Source organism: Panicum hallii, chromosome 8 (genome assembly GCF_002211085.1).
Source record: "Panicum hallii strain FIL2 chromosome 8, PHallii_v3.1, whole genome shotgun sequence".
In the NCBI taxonomy this organism is placed as follows: Eukaryota; Viridiplantae; Streptophyta; class Magnoliopsida; order Poales; family Poaceae; genus Panicum; species Panicum hallii.
The window spans coordinates 17,299,946-17,321,098 of NC_038049.1; the positions used below are offsets into that span (position 1 = coordinate 17,299,946).

A 21,153-nucleotide genomic window follows, 5' to 3' on the forward strand; every position below is an offset into this window, starting at 1 on the left:
CGTTGTTGGGATATTGTTGACCGTTGGATGAGGATTTCACAAGATGTTACTTTTGATGTGTCTCGTCCTTTCTATCCTCGTACTTCTCCTGATGCTTCTCATGCATTTGTAATTGAGCCACTTTCTTTCCTGCTATTTTGTGATACTCGTAGTGCCCCTATATTTTCTCCACACCTAGTGCCTTCTTCTGAGGCTCCTGTTGAGTTGCCTGTAGTCCCTTCACTTGTGGCGCCTTCTTCTATGGCCCCTTCACCTGTGGTCCCTTCTTTTTTGGAGGCTATTCCACAGGTTCCTATGGGTAATGCTTATGATAGTAAACCTCCTGCCACACGTGTCTACACATGTGCTCAGTGGGTTGCGGAGCCATCTTGTGATGCGCCTTCTCCTCTTGATGAGCCATCTTCTTCTGATGCGCCTTCTCCTCTTGATGAGACAGCTTCTAATGCGTGTGATAGTTGATTCGGCCTCCAGATAGGCTTGGTTTTGCTAGTACTGTTCTTTTTGAGCCAACTTCTTACCGTGATGCCATTCATAATCAGGAGTGGCAGCATGCTATGGCAGAGGACATTGCTGCTCTTGAGCGCACTAGCACATGGGATCTTGTACTTATTCTTGCACATGTCCGTCCTATCACATGTAAGTGGGTTTACAAGGTTAAGACCCGCTTTGATGGTTTGCTTGAGCGCTACAAAGCTCTTCTTGTAGCGCGTGGTTTTCAGCAGGAGCATGATCGGGACTATGATGAGACATTTGCACCTGTGGCTCATATGACCATTGTTCACACTCTTCTTGTTGTGGCATCTGTTCGTGAGTGGTCTATATCTCAGCTTGATGTGAAGAATGCTTTTCTTAATGGTGAACTTCGTGAGGAAGTGTATATGCAGCCACCACCTGGGTATTTGGTCCCTAAGGGTATGGTATGTCGTCTTCGCCGCTTGCTTCATGGCCTCAAGCAAGCTCCTCGTGCTTGGTTCCAGCATTTTGCTTCTATGGTCACTGCTGTTGGCTTTTTTGCCAGTACTCGTGATCCTGCACTCTTCGTTCACACTTCCTTTTGTGGTCGGACTCTTCTTCTTCATTATGATGATGACATGATCATCATTGGATATGACTCTCAGTATATTGCCTTTGTGAAGGCACGTCTTAGTGAGCAGTTTCTTATACCCGTTCTAGGTCCTCTTCGTTACTTTCTTGGGATTGAGGTTTCTTCCACACCTCATGGCTTCTATCTGTCCCAAGAAAAGTACATTTAGGATCTTCTTGATCGTACTTCTTGTTGATGGTCCTTAAATGCAAAATCCGACCGTCAACTATACTCACAAATAAAGGAAAACCATACCTCTTACTCATATATTTGTATCATAACCTAGTTCCTCGGTTGTATTGTCTATCTAGCTATTTCTGGAACGCAAGTCTGAAATAAGAAGAAAACAAGAAGATGACGCAGCATAAATGCACATAAGATCATCCGCGTCGCTACACAAGATTGAAGGGCCCACAAATCAGACCAAACAGTTGCATTGTCTATCTAGCTATTTCAGGAACGCAAGTCTGAAATAAGAAGAAAACAAGAAGAAGTCGCAGCATAAATGCACATAAGATCGTCCGCTATGCCACATAGGATTGAAGGGCCCACAAATCAGACCAAACGGGCGCGCCAAGGCACGAATCACCGAGGATCAACACCAGGGCCCACCTATTAGCTGTCCAGAGGAAGGCAGACCCGTGGGAGTGCCATTGGGGTTCGGCCGAACCTGGATGGCTTCCCGGCTGCCCAATATTTGGCGGGAATATCATTCTTATATCTTTGGAGGTGGTGGCTAAGGTTTCTATATGAAGAGATGGCGGGAACCGCCCTTGGAGGCTATAAAAGAAGGCCTTCCCCCCTCATTCAGAAAACAATACATTTTGAAGAAGAAGTAGAGGGACTCTTTCACTTGTATCATTAGCATAGAGAGTGTGTGAGGAAGAAGTGTGGAGAAGAGCCAGACTTGTCGGCCTCTCTCCGATTTTGTCCCTTGACAGATACGATCCATTTTAGTAAGTATCTGATTTGGATGTCTTTCAGCTGAATGCTTCTATAGTCTTTTTAAATTAAGCATGGTGCTTAGGTTAAAACAACCTTGTTTAATCAATAAGAAATGGTGTTGAGTTTGATTAATGGACCAACGAGTTAACACCTGCAGAAAGATTTCAAATAAAATGGGTAAGTCGTCAAGCTAAATTCATACTAGAGATAAATCAAGGCCTGAGGCACACTTCAACATATAAAAATTGCACGGCATGCAAGGTAGGCACAAATCACATTTCAAGGATCACCATGAGTATATTGCAAAATACCCCTTTGTTTATGTTCATGCAGTTGTATCTCAGCCTTGGGTGAGCTGTGCTGGAGAGATAAAAATTTGGTGAACAATAATAAAAAACCTTTTTGAAATAAAAGAATCTCTTGAAATAAATAAATAATAATGAAAAAAATTGATGGCAAGCATTTTGGGATCCATGCTATTAAATCTTTGAATTTGTTTTTCCTTGAGCATGGATGTGAACAACTAATCTCAAGGCAATAATAAAATCTTTTCAAAATTCTTTAAAGCATCCCTCGAGTATTTGTTGTGCACTAACCTTTTGCAGGGAATAAGATAAAAATCCAAAGGAGCAAAACATAATAAAACTCCAACACTTCCACAAGCGCACCTTGGCTCCACAGGGAGAAAGATGTAAGAAACCAAGCAGAACGAATACAAAGCTTTGTTGCACCCGCAACTTCTGCATTTTGTTTTGAACTTTGGAAGATCTGTTATGTAAGTATCCCGAAACCTTATGCATCCTCTCCCCATGTTTCTACCCTGCTAAGTTACCCATCATGCCAAATTTGCCATGATAAAAAGAATAAAAATAAATAAATAACTTTAACAAAATTTAAATAAAAATTTATACTCCCCGATGTTTAGAACCGGTAGAGTTCTTGTTTGTCTCCACTTTTGTCTCTTGTCTTTGAATGAAACAGGTACAGAAATATGTGTGGGAAGGACCTCCCCCAAACACATTGCACAGACCAGTGGAGAGCAACACACTGCAGCCTAGGGTCTGGAGGCCCATCTATGGGTCAGCCGAACCCATGGTTCGGTCGAACCAATGTAAAGCCCGTCATAAGCTTCCTTCAACATGCTGATTTGCACTTCAAACTTGCACACCTCCCTGATTAAATAAAAATTCAACTCTGAAATTTCTAAAACAAAAATAAAAAGGGCTTCTCACTCCATGCGCTTCCATGATTAAAGTTGCATACCTCTAATTCCTTGCATTCTCTCTAGTTTTTGTGAACCAACATTTTCATAGGGAACCCATGCTTGCTAAGTGATTGATTAATGTGACATGATCAAGATGAATGGAACCTTGCTCTTCCTTGCAAAGTATTTGGGATTTTCTTTTTAGAAAATAAAAAATACAAATAGCTTGCCTCCTCAAATTAAAATTCCTACCAAAGCCAAAGTACAACCTTCGTGAAAAACCTTTTATGCAGCATGTCTTTGCTTTGAGCTTTGTCAAATTCTGTGATCCATGTTAGAAACCTTTCACGCTCTCATGATCAATATCACGTACACTCCACATATACATGCCAACTTTCACATTGGAAGTTGCGCAAAAACATGCCATCCATTCATCCGTCATTCAAATAATTCTCCACTAAGGGTGACTCTCTCTCCAATTGCCTCAGCAAAAAGATGTGGGCTATACAAAAGAGAGAGAGAAAAAGATTAAAAAAAAGAGAGAGAGAAGAAAGAAGCATGCTCAAAAGCGTGGGTTGGACATTTGCAAGTCCAAGAAGAGAGAGAGAGAGAGAGAGAGAGAGAGAGAGAGAGATAACCCACATCCCAAATATAAAAAAAGCAAAGGAGAGAGTCATACAAAAAGGAGTTCATACACAAAGACCACACACTCGCACATTTTGTTTAGATTGTATGATTTGTTTCTTCTTGGATCTTATCTTTAACTTAGCAACATGAGCAAAGCAAGCATGCCTCTTTTCTCCTACCCTGAGCTCCACACAAACCTGATTAGATGATAGGAGAAAAGAAGGCAACAACTTTGCCTTGGTGAGAATAATTTGAGGAGCAAGATTGTTCTTTTTCAAAAATCAAAAACCCAAGTTTCTAAGCAGAAAGAGCTAGAACTTAAAGTCTGCATCATTCAATTCTTCAATTATCCAAGAAAGCATGGTACCCACTCAAAGGATTCACAAGGATTGGAAGAAACTTAGAATAACTTTTATGCAGGTTCCATCAAAAGGAGTTGCATCCACCTTAGTCCTTGAACCTTTACTCGAGGACGAGCAAAGGGCTAAGTGTGGGGGTGTTGTTGACGGTACTTAAATGCGAAATCCGATTGTCAACTATACTTACAAATAAAGGAAAACTATAACTCTTACTCAAATATTTGTATCACTAACCTAGTTCCACAGTTATACTGTCTATCTAGCCATTTCAGGGACACAAGTTTGAAATAAGAAGAAAAGATGAAGAACACATAACATAAATGCACATAAGATCGTCCACTGCGCTACACAGGATTGAAGGGCCCACAAATCAGACCAAATGGGCACGCATCACCAAGGATCAACACTAGGGCCCACCTGTCAGCTGTCCAGAGGAAGGCAGACCCGAGGGAGTGACATCTGGGTTCGACCGACCCCCAGGTTCGGCCGAACCTGGACGTCTTCCTAGCTGCCCAATCTTTGGCTGGAAGATCATTCTTGTCTCTTTGGATGTGGTGGCTAAGGTTTCCATACAAAGAGATGGCGGGAACCCCCCTTGGAGGCTATAAAAGGAGGCCTTCCCCCCTATTCAAAAAACACATTTTGGAGAAGAAGAAGTAGGGAGACTCTTTCCACTTGTATCATTAGGATAGGGAGTTTGTGAGGAAGAAGTATGGAGAAGAGCCGGACTTGTCAGCCTCTCTCCGACTTTGTATCTCAACAGTACGATCCATTTTAGTAAGTATCCAGGTTTGTCTACTGGTAAGCTCTTGGTAAAGTTATCCTTACGTTGTTATTTGTTTGCAGGTTCATCATCCGTTCTTTTAGCAGATACTCTAGTAGAGGGCCCTGATAGAGATGGGATAACCCTACGCAACGCTAAAGTAGTAGTCGACGGTATAAACATGGTGTTTAGTCCTTAGATTACCTTTGTTTGCCGCGAGTCCCATGGTGTTGAGAGGTAGACGGCAGGTGGTGACAGCCCTATCCGTCCGCTACGGCAGAATTGTCGTGGTTACTGAAGTCCCCTACATTCGGGTTCGGAGTAGAGCTAATAGATGGAGGTCCTTAGCACACCAAGGTTAGACTGGTGCTTGAAGTAAACAAGTAGCAGTCTATGTTTATCTTTCCTTGATCCTTTCCCTTAGACCAATCACACCACCGAGGCCATTCTATCTCCTTTTCTCGAAAGGGAACTAGTTAGAATACGTTGCATCTCCATTTCCCTGAATACTCTCCGGGTGAAGTCCTACAACGGTATCTCCATGCGCTTGCGGATTCTTTTGTGATTGTTAAGAAATACCAACACTTCTCTCACTGACCACCGGATCATAGACTCCCATGGAACTTATTGTTCATCTTCGTGCCACTGATGGGGAGCCGTTTGCAGATCCCACTTGTTATCGCCACATTGTTGTGAGCCTTGTTTATCTTGGCTTCACTCGTCCTGACATCTCATATTATGTGCATATCTTGAGTCAGTTTGTTTCGGCTCCCACTCAGATGCACTATAGTCATTTCTTCGTGTTTTGCGTTATCTTCGTGGGACTATATCTCGTCGCTTGTTCTTTCCTCGCTCCAACTCTTTGCAGCTCCATGCATATTCTAATGCTACTTGGGCTAGTGATTCCTCTTATCGTCGATCTATTTCTGCTTATTGTTTTTTTCTTGGTGGTTCTCTGATTGCTTGGAAGACTAAGTAGCAGGTAGCAGTTTCTTGTTCAAGTGCAGAGGCTAAGTTGCGGGCTATGGCTCTTGTGACGGCAGAGGTTACTTGGCTACTGTAATACCCCAAAACCAAATATAACCAAGATGCCACCAAAAGGATAGAAACGTATATAACTAATAGAAATTTTGGCAGCATCTCCCCTGCAAAAAGGTGCATCGCGGAAGCAACAACATATAGATATAAATATAAGCACACTAGCATGATATAACACATTAAGGACTAGATGAAACCACCAAAAAAAATTTCTAAACTAGTCAACATGAACCACATTGCAAATTTAAGGAAAACGACAAGGAGAAGAACCAACTTCTATTAGGATTATGATTGCAACATAAGTTTTAATATTGATAATGACAGAAGTGTGATGTGTGCTGCTACTATACTTTCCCACCCTTCAAGAAAAGTTACTCAAGTACCTGGAAAGATAAAAGCGGGTGTGAGATGTGACATCTCAGCAAGTAAATTGCTTTAACAAGCTATTTAAACTAGAAGTTCAATTAAGCATCGATTTAATCTCCCAATTAAAGGTAAACTAATGATAATCCATGAGATATAACAAACCAAATAAATACTTCATATGCAAGATAAATACCGATCACCACCAAGCCTTGGAGAAGCATTGCTTCTCAGTGTTTCTCCCAAAGCCTGAATCCAAGATAAATATGCCATGATCCAAAATCATAATGCATATGCAATTCAAATGCCATGTCTCTTGCCTTCATACCCAACAAGGTATGAAGCCGCATCGATAAATGATGCTGTACCGGGACAGTCGCGGCTAGAAGCAGAGACATAACTCCATATGCCATTGAATGCAATGCAAATGCCATAGAAAGTAATAATATACTGCAAATGCCATGTCTCCTGCCTTCATACCTAACAAGGTATAAAGCCGCATCCATAAACGATGCTGTACCAGTACGGTCGCGGCTAGAAGCGGTGACATAACTCCATATGCCATTGAATGCAACGAATGAGATGCAGTGCAAATGCCATAGAGTATGATAAACCATATACGCCATCATGCAAAAACTCCATATGAATATATATATATATATATATATATATATATATTCACATAGAACAAATAGTAACCATATAACATATATCAAATTGATTAAAGCATGATTAAATAGCTCACATAGTATTAGCTTGTAGCAAATCACCCCTACGTTTACTTGCCTCCAATGAAGGGATGACCACTTTAGGCGCCATACGAATCATTACCACCTGCTTTGGCACCACAAGATCAGAATAACAACCTATTTCTAACAGATATGTACAATAGGTAAAAGTGCTCCTAATCCCATCCTGACATCCGAGTAACAACCGCAAACAAAACACCCAGCCAACTGCAGCAATGCTGCTTCAACTTTTTGTATCTTTTAATCCACAAATGCTATAGTAGCAAAGAAATACATTTATGAAATCTAAAGAGAAACCCCTATAACTTTTGTATAGAAACTTTATTTTTATCATGCCTTTAAGAAGGCATAAACTGAAAGTGAAAGCAGACTTTAGAATCTGCCCAAAAATCAGGACAGCAAGCTTAACATTTTTATATCTCCAAATCCTGACGTCCAAAAATCCTGAAACTTCACCAGATTATAGATAAATCAATTATCTACAACTTTGGTATTATTCCAAATTGCATCAGAGGTCATCAGGATGCCTAAAATCATTACAAAATCTTAACTGAAATCTTTACTGGCGAAACAGGACACTTGAACTTAAAAATCTATATCTGGAGTTTCAATATCCACAAAAATATCATTTACCAATATGGAAACACTATAAAATTCTCTACAACATACTCAAATTTTGAGAGTCCTATTCTGACCCTGAGGTTTCCGAAATCCTTATAGATCCAGTTCTGTCCAGAACCTCATCAGAACTCGACAGCCACCAGGCCTAAAATTATGAAATTTAACCAGCTACTAGGTAATGGAGCCCTCTACAATTTTTTAGTTTACCAAAAGTTTTGATTCGGCCCCTAGCTTGACCAAATCACGCCCGAAGGAAAGCTGCAGAAATTGAAGGTCTGAAACTCGAAGGCAAACAAGCAAACGATTTTCCTTCCCACTAATCCACTTGATCCCACGGCCAAACATCATCGTGAGCTCCTAATTAGTGCAGGGAAGGTGCAAATCGAACTCACCTTGGTCTTCCCCAAATCCTAGGGCAGCGGGAAGAGAGGGGGAAGGACCAATCCACCTCGAAGATGCCCGTCTTCTTGCTCCTCTTGTTGTCCTCGTTCCATTTTGCTGGTTTCTCCCATGGATTTGCCGCCAATAGAGGGGATTAGAGCAGGGAAGACATGGGAGCAAGTAGGGAGGGAGGAAGGGAACGAGCTGGAGATGGGGGTGTCGATCTGGAGAGTAGAAGTGTAGAGGTAGGGTTTTTGCTTGAAAGCTTAGGAGAGATATGGGCTTAGGCCTGGCCTGTCCAGCCCAACAAGCCTCTTTTCTTTTTTTTTTTCCTTTGTGTTACAGGTGGCTGCTTGAGGATTTTGATGTTTCTGTTTCTAGACCGACTCTAGGCCGACTCCTCTTTTGTCTGATAGCACTGGTGCTATCAGCATTGCTCATGATCCGGTGAATTACGAGCTCACTAAGCATATTGGTGTTGATGCTTCATGTACACGAGCATATGTATAGGATGTTGTTATTACGCTTCGGTATGTGCCTTCAGAGCTTCAGTTGCCAGACTTTTTCACTAAGGCACGGACGAGAGTTCATCACAGGTTCTATCTCTCCAAACTCAATATCATTGATCCACCTTGAGTTGGGGGGTGCTAGATGTATATGTACCTTTTGTAGTTTCCCTATTGTATAAGGGATTTTGTGCATATTTGCTAATAACTGTACATGTGTATATTCGAGCCTAGAGCCCTCATATTGAATACAAGTGCTATTCATAACAATTACCATATCAATTAATTTATGGTGTTATCTACTTGTTTATGGTAATATTTGCTATGAATTGTGTATGGTTGTAACCAGTGGCGAATCTAGAAAATATATGAAGATGGGGCTCATCTCCCCTCTCTTCTTCTTCCTCCCTCTTTCTTTTTCTTCCTCCCCTTCTTCATTCTTTCTTCCAAAAAATGGAGAGAAGGGAGGGGGGGGGCTATATGGGGTATTCATTGATCTTGGGGAGGTAGGGGGCCTTGACCCCCCTAGCCCCCTTGTAGATCCGCCCCTGGTTGTAACCATTGTGTTGAATTGAATATTTGAAATGGTTATACACATCGGTATTTCCGATTTGAAGTATTGATTCTTGACTGTTCTCGACACGCCTAGTTGAAATGTTTCATTTCGGACATCCCTATTTTGGATTTCGCTTTTCCATCCCGAATAGAAAAATGAAAATGAAAATGGTTAGAAAGTTTTGAGTCCCTGCTTGCAGGAGCATATGATTGTGGTAGATATGGTCCACGATGTTGACTCGAGAGACATCAAATCAGCTCACCACATGTCTGTTCTAAGCCAATCCAAAATCCAACGTGAATGCTAGAACGGTGGTGGCAGAGGCCTGTCCTAGAACGCCGTTGGGTCCACAATTATCGGAGGTGCTCTCATGTCCTTGATTGCCTCCCATTTCGGAGAAAGTTGAATCAGTTGTGCTGCTGTCAGACATCCAAGCACCATTGCATCTAGCTATGTTCTGGTCGACCTGCTCGCCCTACCGGGCCTTCTTCCACGGGCCTTGGCATTCTAGGGGCAAGGAAGATATGGAAATCAAAGGCTCCGCCAAATTGCTGGTTCTTCTTTTGGTTAGCTCTATTCAGCCATCGCTGGACGGCGGACCATCCGGCGATGTTATGGCCTACAAGACCATTTGTTGTGCGGCTGCATCTTTAGCAGGGAGGTGTGGTTTCACCTGCTGCGACTAATAGGTCTTCAGCAACATACACCAATACAGGACTTACCTCCATTGGACTGGTCGGTCCCGAGCTTGAAGACAGGAACAGGGTGCCGAAGCAACAATTGAAGAGGTTTGACTCCCTCATCATTTTGGGATTGTGGATACTTTGGAAGGAGCGCAACCAACGTGTTCGTAGAAGCATCTAAACCTTCCCGGTTCTGCTTGTGCACAGGATGAAGAAGGGCACTGCTAGATATCGCACGGACAACTAGCTGTTGTCGGATTTTGTACAGTAGCATCAACGCTTGTTTTTGTTGTAGTCTTTGTCGCAATTTTTCTCTGTATAATCGCTTGATGTGAAACCTGATCTCTGGCACTCAAGGGCTGCTTTGTGCTTGCCTTGATCGCGGAAGTTTGCTTCCCTATTGAGGAAAAACATGATCAAGCATGTCCTCGGAAGAAAAAACATGATGCTACAAAGGTGTGGAAGTCAAGTTTGGTGTCTAATTTCTAGCTACCAAATGTTGAGCAAATTAGCCGTTTATTAATAGCAAAAAGTGGGGAATGTGCCTGAGAACTAGGAGTCAGGGTGACGCGTTCTATTCATGCCCGACTCTATTCTTTTACATCATCCTAAACACGAAATTCAACTTCTGAATGAACCCTTGGGCACTGTCAACTAGTACAGATTATATACTCTATACTTTAAACTTAGGAACTGATTCTTTAGGAGTCTGAGTATGCATTTTCCATCAGGAGAAATCATAACAAATGGCTTATATTATATTCACTCATGTTTCTATTCATCATTTGGAAATGAGCCTGTAAGATTCAAGCCTAAATATCTCCATAAGCCACAAATTCAAATTCCGAAGTCAAGGGCTTGGTGTGGTTCCTATTTCCCAGGCTAAGTTCCGATACTTCGCTCCGCAAGCTCTGAGTGTCTAGCTACACGTGAGTGGAAAGGTTCCAACAAGTTCTATGAAACAGAAAATGCATTTTTGAGAAATAAGCTAACCAATGCGAACCTTACAACTCGAGCAATTGAGGTGGACCCGCTTATAAGGGCCAGTTTGGCAGAGCTCCCAGAGCTGATTCTCTGCTGAATCCAGCAAGAGCTCTGCCAAACAGTTTTTTAGAGAGAAGTGATTCTTTGCTGATTCTGTGGAGTGATTCTCTGAAATGAACTAAGAGACTGGGAGCTGAAAAAAGTAGCTTCTCCTGATTCTGTGAAGTGATTCTCCATCCTGATTTTAAGAGTTTATGCTAGAGAATCAAAGAGAATCACCTTCAGCCACAGAATCACTTCTCTTAGAGAATCAGCTCCCATAGAGAATCAGGATCAGTTGGAGCTCTACCAAACTGGCCCTAAATATACGTCTCTCCTCGCAATATTTCTACAACGGTCAAAACCCCCCTTGACTAAACCCTAATCCCTCCCCACCTACCATTCATGGCATCAAACAAGAAGTTGTCGCCGCCGCCGCCAAAGAGTGAGTCACTTTTTCGCATCCCTCTCCGCACCATGAAGTTGCGCGACCAAGGAGAGGGCGGTGCTGTAGCAGGGTGCGAGAAAGCCGCAGTTGTCCGGAGCCGTGGGTCTGAATCACTATGGTCGCTGCATCAAAGGCTCCCTGAATATGGCCACCACCGTGAGGGTGGAGCTTCTGGAAGCATGGAGATAGAGCTTCCTTCCGGATCTTTGGTGGCGGGTGCTGGGAAGAAGGCGGAAACCATCCAGCAATGTGGTTCGCCGCCGCTGCTTCCACGCGAGGCATATGGCCTCCTTCGAGATGCCGCGGGTGCTGGTCTTGGCGTTGTCGCTGCGGAGCCGTTTAAGTGCTCCGATTGTCAGCTGAAGTTTGGCTGAGAGAAGACGCTGCAAGGGCACATGAGCTCGGTGCACCGACAAGGTTTCTCCTTCCCCTCCCTCTCATCCTCGTCCTCCGAGGCGCCCACGCCAAAGAAGGCAAGGAAGAAGCCCAAGCCAAAACAAGCAACCGTGAAGATACAGCCTCGCCACGACGATCCCCCTTTGCCATTTTCAATGCCCCGGGGTGCCACTTCACGGAGCCACCGGGTGGGCCACGTGCTTGGCGAGAAGCCGAAGGTAACCGTCTCTCAGTCTCCTGCCGCTGCTAGCAACGTTATAGTCATAGAGGACGACATCTGTGACGATGGCAATGCCAAGAACGTCACCGGCGGTGACGATGATGGCGACGCCAATCCTGTCACCGCCGTCACGGGATTTCGTGCAGTTGCAATTGCAAGCTCAGCTCCTGCGGCAGTTCTGCCAACGGCACGAGCTCCTGCAGCTGCCATTGAGGTTATAGTCCTAGACGATGACAGCAGTGACGATGACAAGCCCAATCCTACCATCGCTGTCACTGGGATTGATGCAGTTGCAAGCGCAGAATCAGATGCGGAGGCTGTTCAGCCAATGTCACCAACTCTTCCTCCTGCTGCTGTGGCAACTGCGCCAGGACCTCATGCCATGGCATCTGTGACCATTGAACCACCAGGTCCTGCAGCGGCAGCGTCAGCGTCAGCGGCTGCAATAATCCCACTAGCTCATGCTCCTGCGGCGGCAATCCCACCAGCTCCTGTTCCTGCGGCAGCTGCGACCATCGCAACAGCTGCCCCCACCGACGCCGTGGGAGTGGCCTCTCCAATTGCAGCTGATACAGTGAAGGGGAACGGCCTTCGTGAAGCTGGTGCTCACTACAGCAGCAATGGCGGCGGTGGCAAAGCTGTTCCTGGCCACAGCAGTGCCAGCCACGGCAAAGATATCGCCATTGGAGGTCAGAGCAAGAGAGACTTGGGCAACGGTTACAGTTGTGCCGACTGTGGCGAGACGTTCCCCACCCCCCAGGGCCTGGGAGGCCACGTTGCCGGTCACAAGCACAAGAAGAGCAAGGCGACGCCGGACCTTCAGAGCAGCTCCGCGCGCCAGAGCAGTCGCCATGTGTGCACGGCGTGCGACAAGGTGTTCCCGACTGGGCAGGCGCTCGGCTGGCACAGGAAGCTGCACTATGCCGGCCTGAAGATCGGTGCGGCCAGCGACGCCGGCAGCTCGTCCGCCCCTCACCGTACGGCTGCAGCTGCGGCCGTCCATGGCTCTGCCGGCGCCATGCGCCACCGGCCACTTCCTGCTTCTGCCGGAAGTGCCATCCTAGCACTTCCGGCGCTGATGATCAGTCCAGTGCACGATCCACCCCAAGGGATGGCAGTGGCGGGCAATCCTGTGGCTGGTCTTGTCTCAGCTCCTACAGCTGCCACTGGGTCATCGTCACTCCCTGCAACTACCAGCAGCGTCCTTCCTGCAGAGATAGCTGTGGCGCCTGGCAACCGCAGAGGCCGCACCATCCGCATCTTCGGCGTCGTCACCTTTGCTGCATTCCCCTCACAGAATCAAGAGGAGAATCCACCAGAAGAAGTAGCAGTGGCGCCTGGCAATGGTGAGCATCTTTTCGGCTTCAACATCTCCCCTCCATTCCCCTCGCAGAATCCACCAGAGGAGACAGTGACTGTCAACCGCGGACCAGAAGAGGTAGCGGTGGCGCCTGGCAACATCGAGCGACGCTCCATCCGTCCGTTCGGCTTCGATGCCTCTCCTGCATTTCCCTCACAGAATCAAGAGGAGAATCCACCACAGGAGATAGCGCCTAGCAACCGTGGATCTCGCACCATCCGTCTCTTTGGTGTCAACATGGCTGAAGGTCCGAAAGAAATGAAGTAGGTCAAGAGAGGAGTACCAGATCTCCCTGCCAGTGTTTCAGGAAATAGCAACTTTGCATTGTGGAACCTCTTCATGCTTTTCAGGTTATTTTTTTGCAATATTATTTATCTGCAGCCGGTTTAAGTTCAATCAGGAAATCAGTTCGGCATAATACATTTTCTTTTCTTGTTTAGACATTACAGAGTTCATACCAAGCTGCAGTCTTTGGTATTTGAATAAGGTTGTGTGATTTATTTGATCAAACAGTTTTATGTTTTATTTTGATACCTGGTAAACACTAGTATGATTTATCAGATGGAATATGGTTGTAACAGTTATTTGAACAGTTTATGGTGTTTTCTGTTATCCTACCCATACAAAGTGATGTGGAACTGCGCGTTATGTTGCTCGTCTTCGTGCTACTCTCTGAATGTACATCACCGTTGTGTCAGAAAATCAGATTGTATCAGACCTTCCCTGTATACAGTTAGGAAACTGGAGAAGGTTTTTAGTTCAGAGTCTGGACCAAATGGAACTAGCAACATGGACACCACTTAGCATGTGGATTGAATAATGGCAATGAGGATCATATATTCTGAATTGCGAGCCTTGCGGCTATCATCCTGATATTATGTTCTACATACTCGACACCATTGTTTACTCTGTCGAGAGTATCTGTTGAATCCATGGCTTGTATCTTGTATTTTTGCAGGGTGAGAAGTTCGGCATCTGACATACCTGAATTTTACATTTTCAATGTCAGATACCTATGCATTCATGTATCAGGATTCAGGTCTAATGGCGGTTGATTTATGTGTGCATCATCTCTTTGGTTGGTTGTTGGATGCAAGACATGCATTTCTCAGAGAAAACATAGACGAATAGTGAAAGTTTAATCAATATCACAAGACCCGAAGATTTGGAAATAAATGGTCGAAAAGGGAGTGAAACATCACCTGAAACTGTTTGGTACGCAGCAAATGAGAGACGTTCTGGGAGACAAGGGATAAAAGATTCATTATACCCTTCAAAAATTTCTTTGTCAGACCATAATAGAGACGCCCTGATGTTAGTTTGCAGTGGTTCATCCTCAGGTACCTAAATTTGAAATGTTGAAAAAAACAAAGACTACGATAAGAAGCACTATTCAACATTTCCAAATTACTGAAGGGACTTCAGATAGTGATAGAACCTTCAACTTCATTTGTAGCCTGTGTAAATTGCACATAGATTCTCTTAGCTTTGAAATTTTTGTCCCTAATTCAATACCCTCATAAGGATCATCCATCAATGGGGAAACAGTACCACGGAAATAGGGCTCCATCTGGATCAATGAAGACAGAGATGTGATTCAGGGTTTCTGTAATTTCTTCTTGACCATGCCAGAATCCTTCAGAAGCAGTGCAGAATCATACTGAACTACTGCCCCTATAGTTTCAACAAATAAGCTACAGAACTAGAGCATATAGGTATTTCAATCAGAAATGGTTTGATAAAAATCACAATGCAAGGCATAGTGAGATTGAGGGAGTCCAACTGTAACACTAGCATTCAGGTCCACATCTCTCCCACCCCTCACAGATGCCAAAAGAAATTCACCTGTTCGTATATGAAGCAAAAGTTGGCCTTCAAAGGTAATTTAAACACAATTTATAGTAGTTGTGAAGTAGTATACAATGATTTACTTAACAGTACCTTAGAACATGTATTATATGATATGAACATCAGCACTGGAATACATTTCAAATTTTTAAGAAAGAAGAAAGGAGCTTACATCCAAAAGGTTTGAAATGTTTACACGACACACTCCTCTAATTGATATCAGTGCTCCAATCTCCAGCTTTTGAACCTACACTAAAGACAGACCATTAGTACAAAATGTGACTGAAAAAAAGAGTGGAAGCTGTATCCTGTAAGCAAACTTAAAGAAAGGCACCACATGAAAGACAAGAGCTTACACTTTCTATCTGCACCAAGCAACCATATCTTACAGCAAATGAAGCTTTAGTAGAGCTATCCACAACTGGATCAAGCACAAAGTGAACAAAAGACTTTTTCCTCTTGTACAAGGCCTGTTAAGTGAATAATTAGAAAATAATTCAGTAATGATGTTGCAAAACTCACACATGATTTGAATTCTCACTACTCGATGAAAGAAATATGAAGACCTTGGCTTTCAGGAAGGATGTACCAAATCACATCTATAGTTCGCCATACCACTCAACTACAGTTTTAAGTATCTACACAAATTTCCAGTCAAAGCTAAAACTGCATTACTATTTTTTTTGTCATACCATGTTTCTATGTCTGCTCCCTGTGGATCAAAGAAAAATTAAGAAATCTCAAAAGAAAATTAGGTAGGCACAAATTAGATATATAAACAAAAAAAATTACTTGATGAAGAAATGACAACATGTAATTTTTAATGAAGGATATCATGGAAAATCTTGTAAAGTATGCCTATGTTACATGGTAGATTTAGACAAGTAAATAGTTCAAGGGTGTTTAAGTGGAAGAGAAATTGGGTTACTTCTTAAAGAAAGAAGCCAAATATACAGTAATAATAATCTTTTTACTGAACAAGCGGTCCTTACCTCCTCTAGCAACGCTATATATCTTGCTTCATACAAGTGTAGAGTCTTGGATTCAGATGGTATCAGCACCTATACCATTTAATTGTCTTAGCATCATTCTACAGGTTTTACTGATAATGCAAAGTGCAGCTTATATGCAATGGAACATAACTGATCAAAGAAACTGGTAGCAGTTCAAAAAATCATATGATGCTAATGAACGAAAAGACATAATGCAAATTCATAGATAAAGAGATTGTTCAGATTTGGTTATCCACAATCAGTCCCCAAACTTGGTCAGAAATGTTCAGTTATTATGAAAAGGAAAAAAACAGCGAGCACCCAAAGGTAAACTGAATCAACATAATAGGATGATGTTATTAAATTTGTCCACTCCACGAAAATCGCAGCACTGTCAAAAATGCGGATTGCTAGTAGCAGGCATATTTAGATGGCACCTCGCAAAGGGAGAAAATCCCTTTAAGGACAGTCACTTAAGGACAGTGCCGATTGCTAGTAGAAGAAACGTTTCCATACTCCTAGATTGTGCCATCACTTTAAGGACTGAAAATCCTGGTATTGGTTGATACCCATGGTTCCTACATCAGATACTTGCGTATCTGATAATAATTAACCTTCAACAAGACCACGAAGATTTTTTTTATTTAGAGAATAAAGGCCAGGAAAATTCACATGGATGAACAAAATAACTAAAAAATGACTCGACTCCAAGTGCCACGTTTCTTCAAGACAAAATTTCAGGCAGACCCAGGGCAGATGGTTCTGTGGTTGTGGTTCAAGACAGTAATTTTCTCCTGCACAGAAATTCTGGTTAGTTCCGTGGTTCACTAATTTGACCAACCTAACCCATCCGAGATAACTGAAACACTAGTTCCCAAATCCTCCCCGTTTAGCTAGCAAGTTAATCTTCCACGAACTGAACGAAATCCACCCATTGTACTCGATGGGCCACCAACTTTGCCGAATAATCGACATCAACGTCAGCAATGGCAGGCTACAGAAGTACAGAACCGATTTTAACTCAAACCTGAACATCCAAATAAATTCTATCCCATCCGAAGACCTTACCTCCGCGGGCTGGAACGGGAGGAGCGGGAGGTCGAGCGATGGCGGCGGCGGCGACAAGGACGCGCAGCGAACGGCGGGAAACTGGCGTCGGCGGCGGGGAAGCCACGCGTGGAGGGGAGACACGGGCCTGGGGCTCGGGTCTCGGGACGGCCGTGGCGAGCTGGAGGGGGAGATGAGGCGGAGGGGAGCGGAGGCGGCCATGGCCGCGCCGGGTTTTCAGCGGTTGGGAATAGCCCGTGGGTTTGGCGGGAGCAGAGGGAGATAATGCTGAAAGTTTCTCTTTTCTTGTTGTCTTTTTTTTCGAGGATTTTATTAATTGATTGCTAGGAAAAGTAAAAAGGTCTTAAAAAGAGGATTATTGTGTTAGCTCTTAGCTGTAAAATATAGCTTATTATAAGAACATAAGTGGATGTGAGGCAAATATAGCTCTTATTTTTCATTCATACCACAATATAAATATACTTAAAAACCATTCTTCAATAACCATATTTCGAATTTTTATTCGCTCATGGGTCATGGCATAGTTGGTTGTATTCCGCTGTAGTTTATTAGCATATCTCAACACTCATTTCTTTCCCATTATTATAATAAAAATATACTAATTTAGAGCATTCTCAATCTTAAAGATAATTATCTATACCTTCAATAATATAAATCAGTGGTGAATCCAGCAGCTAAGTGAAGGGGGGCTCATCTCTCTTGTCTTCTTCTTCCTCCCCTCTTCTTCTTCGTTCTTTATTTCCAAAAATGGAGGAAGGCTCAAGAGGAATCCATTGATCTCGGAAGATGGGGGGCTCGATCCCCTAGCCCCTTAGATCTGCCCCTGATATAAGCATCATCTAATTGCAAGGGAACAGGTAATACTGCATTCAACTTGCGTGCACTTAATTTGTAATTGATCTTAGGAAGTTCCAATAATAGACATTCTTCTGGCAAATTAATCCTAATAGCTCATCCGCTTTATTCTTCTTGTACTTGTGTTGTGCTGTGTTGTGTTGGTTCAATTCATTTGGGTGTTTGATGTCAATATTATTGAAATTAGAGGCAATTTATGATTCATTTTAATCCAAAACATAAGGTAAATCATGACAAAAATGATAGTAGAAACATGAGCATTGTTCATTGCACTTGCAACATCGGTAACAAAATTAACCAGAAGGTTTAGTATGTACCCAGAAGCGAGGCTAGTGCCAAAGACACCGGATGCATTGTTACCCAGATCAGTTGATATTCTGATCGGGCCTGTTCAATGTAGTCTATCAAAAGTCGATGCCATGCAGGTGATCGCAGTGTAGATGCGCCGCCGGGAAGTAGTCGTTCATAGCAGCTCGTCGGGGAGTAGGTGCAGCAAGCAGTCGCGCCAATGCGCTTCCCAACAACTTGATCGCCCTCCACTCCGTGTAGAGTCTTGAAGAGGATGAAGTTCCGGAGGCTTGCTCTTCCAGCTAGTATGTGCGCCTGTTGACGCTCATTACGCCTCAATTTCGACCATCAATTTGATCAGAAAATTGGGAGAACTAGCATTTCTTGCACGCATATTTATCTAGAATAATATCATTTCCACATGTCCCTTGAAAAATAATGTTATGTAGGGATTTGAGCAGAAATAGAGGGAAAACACACCCTTGCATGATTAGAAGAGTAAATCTAGTGCCACGGCAATGGTTCCGCTATTCATATGTTTTCTCTAGTATGATGTCTGTCCATCTGGAGGGTGGGGGCTCAGCGCGGGATGCTAGAGTATCGCTCATTAGTGTAGATGTGATGTCTGGGCTAATCAGTGTTGCTGGATGCGGTTCTATCCCATGGTTTGATGAGGTAGGCGGCAAGTGGTGATAGCCTTGTCCATCCAATGTAACCCTCCCCGTTCGGGTAGTGGCTGTAGGAGGTCCAGTAGCCGAGTTGTCTAGTGGCTCCTCTGCCAGTCATGTGCGGTTCTTCCGGTAGTGCCTGGGAGCCTAGAGCTGAGAATAATCATGTGTATGTGTATGAGTGTATAGTACAAGCTGTATATCTAGATAGAAGCATGTAAGTCCCAAGTAACTTTCTTCTTCCTTTCTTCCTACCTATGTCTTTGCTTGAGTTTGAGCTTGGGTAACTTATGTGTCACACTAACTCAGTATCAATATATATCTTACCTCTATTTATACAATCGAATACTCAACCAAGATTTGATCATGAACTTACTTATTCTATAACCGCCGCCTTCCCTGCGGAAATATAAATACGACACCCGAGATTACTCACGGGTAAAATACTACAACGGTATTCCGTGCGCTTGCGGATTTATCTGTGATATAAGAAATACCATACGGTGTTTCAGGCACCACTGCTAGGGATTAATGATCCTAGTGATGACGCTAACACGTCAACAACGCCCAGACTACTGGAACAGAGATGTAGAGAAGCAACAATGGCAGTGAAAGGTGTGTTAGTTCGTGCGCGTGGAAGACGAGAGGAGTGCCACTTATATAGACCCTAGTAGACAATTGGGTGCCCAGGTTCACTGCAGTAATGGCAACCATCAAATCAACTCCAGCCATGATAGCCATCAGTTACTAGTCATTTGTGGCCAGCCATCAATCGTCAGTTACTAGTCACTTACAGCCATCAACTAGCATCAGTTACTAGTCATCAACATAGATTGAAAACTGCAAAACACGCCCAAGCCTTGCCCACACATCTGGTCGCACTTAGCTCGGCTCGGCGAGGCGAATGAGCGCGCGCATGTGGCACCCTTCTAATCCTTCTTGACCTTCTTACCAGGTGTGAACAGATTCCACCTTATAAGTTGGTTAGGGACCCTCTCAATTTTCAAGGTGCTTTAACCACTAGTGTAACTACCATCATTTTCTATGGGCCTTGGAATAATCTAATTAATTGACTTAATAGGCCCTAGGCCAATTAATCCAGCAATTCCGACCAAATTCCAAGGCATATATTTGAACTTCTCATTTCTACTGCTATTTTGATATACCAGTGTTTTGATGGAGTTATGATTAAGGTTGAACATCCACCTAGAATATAAGTTACACTTGTCCACAACTGAACAATGGACTATGCCTTGAATTTATAGTTTTGTGCGAACAAGTTTCACTCAAGCCTTTAACCGATACTTGGCAGCAAAGTGCATCCCCTTTGATTGGAGCATATAAGTCGTACTCCTATGCCTTTCATGAGTCTCTGTAGAGTACCTGATCTCATAGATTGTGAATAGTAGTTGAACTCATGCAGGTGTGTTCCTCAAAAGGTGTTTCTGCAGGTCAACATCTTTGCTTAAAATAAGCCACCTGGATCGACCTGCCATGTAGAAAAGAAGAGAGTGCATCTTCAATGGAGTGGTTTTGTACAAAGTACTATCCTTCTCAATTGATCAATAGCTTGTTTTGCCATCCTACCTCACGGGATCTCCAATCAAATAGAACATGTTACCATTATGATGTAACTCTCATGTGGGTCTCAATCCCATCTCCCTCGATGCCTTGTCAATCACATTCCGTGAAGGACCTTTAGTAAAAGGATCTACCAGATTTTTAACAATCTGAAGATAGTCTAACACTATTACTCCGGAGTTTCTCATTTTTCTGATAGGCTTCAACCGCCTTTTCACATGTCTTGATGACTTCATGTTGTCTTTTGAACTATTCACCTTGACGATCACATCTTGATTTTCACTGTTCATTAGGATAGCCGGTAACAGTTTCTCAACCACCGGCAAATCCATCAAGTGCTCGTGAAGCTACTCAGCCTCAACTGTTGACCTCCTTAAGATGGTCTGCTTGCAAGATTTCCAGGAAACAACGCCACCTCCAAGTGTAAACACATATCCACTTGTGGCTTTTATCCCATCAGTATCAGATATCCAGTTTGAGTCACTAAAGCCCTTTAGTACCTTAGGATACCCAGTGAATCCCATAAC

The 21,153-nt window shown here is 43.4% G+C and overlaps 1 protein-coding gene and 1 long non-coding RNA gene across 2 annotated transcripts; both read right to left on the reverse strand.

The window, feature by feature from the left end:
- Positions 1-6,353: 6,353 nt before the first annotated feature.
- Positions 6,354-8,473, reverse strand: LOC112901925. The gene is made up of 3 exons (XR_003230439.1): positions 8,146-8,473; positions 7,129-7,217; positions 6,354-6,403 (listed from the first exon to the last, which is right to left on the reverse strand). It is a non-coding gene; the product is annotated as an uncharacterized LOC112901925 (long non-coding RNA).
- Positions 8,474-14,015: 5,542 nt separating this feature from the next.
- Positions 14,016-17,491, reverse strand: LOC112903516. The gene is made up of 7 exons (XM_025972781.1): positions 17,235-17,491; positions 16,167-16,235; positions 15,531-15,644; positions 15,347-15,421; positions 14,765-14,896; positions 14,529-14,670; positions 14,016-14,310 (listed from the first exon to the last, which is right to left on the reverse strand). Exons 1-7 carry the CDS (start codon positions 17,433-17,435, stop codon positions 14,159-14,161), a joined length of 885 nt encoding a protein of 294 aa, XP_025828566.1. The 5' UTR covers positions 17,436-17,491; the 3' UTR covers positions 14,016-14,158.
- Positions 17,492-21,153: the final 3,662 nt, after the last annotated feature.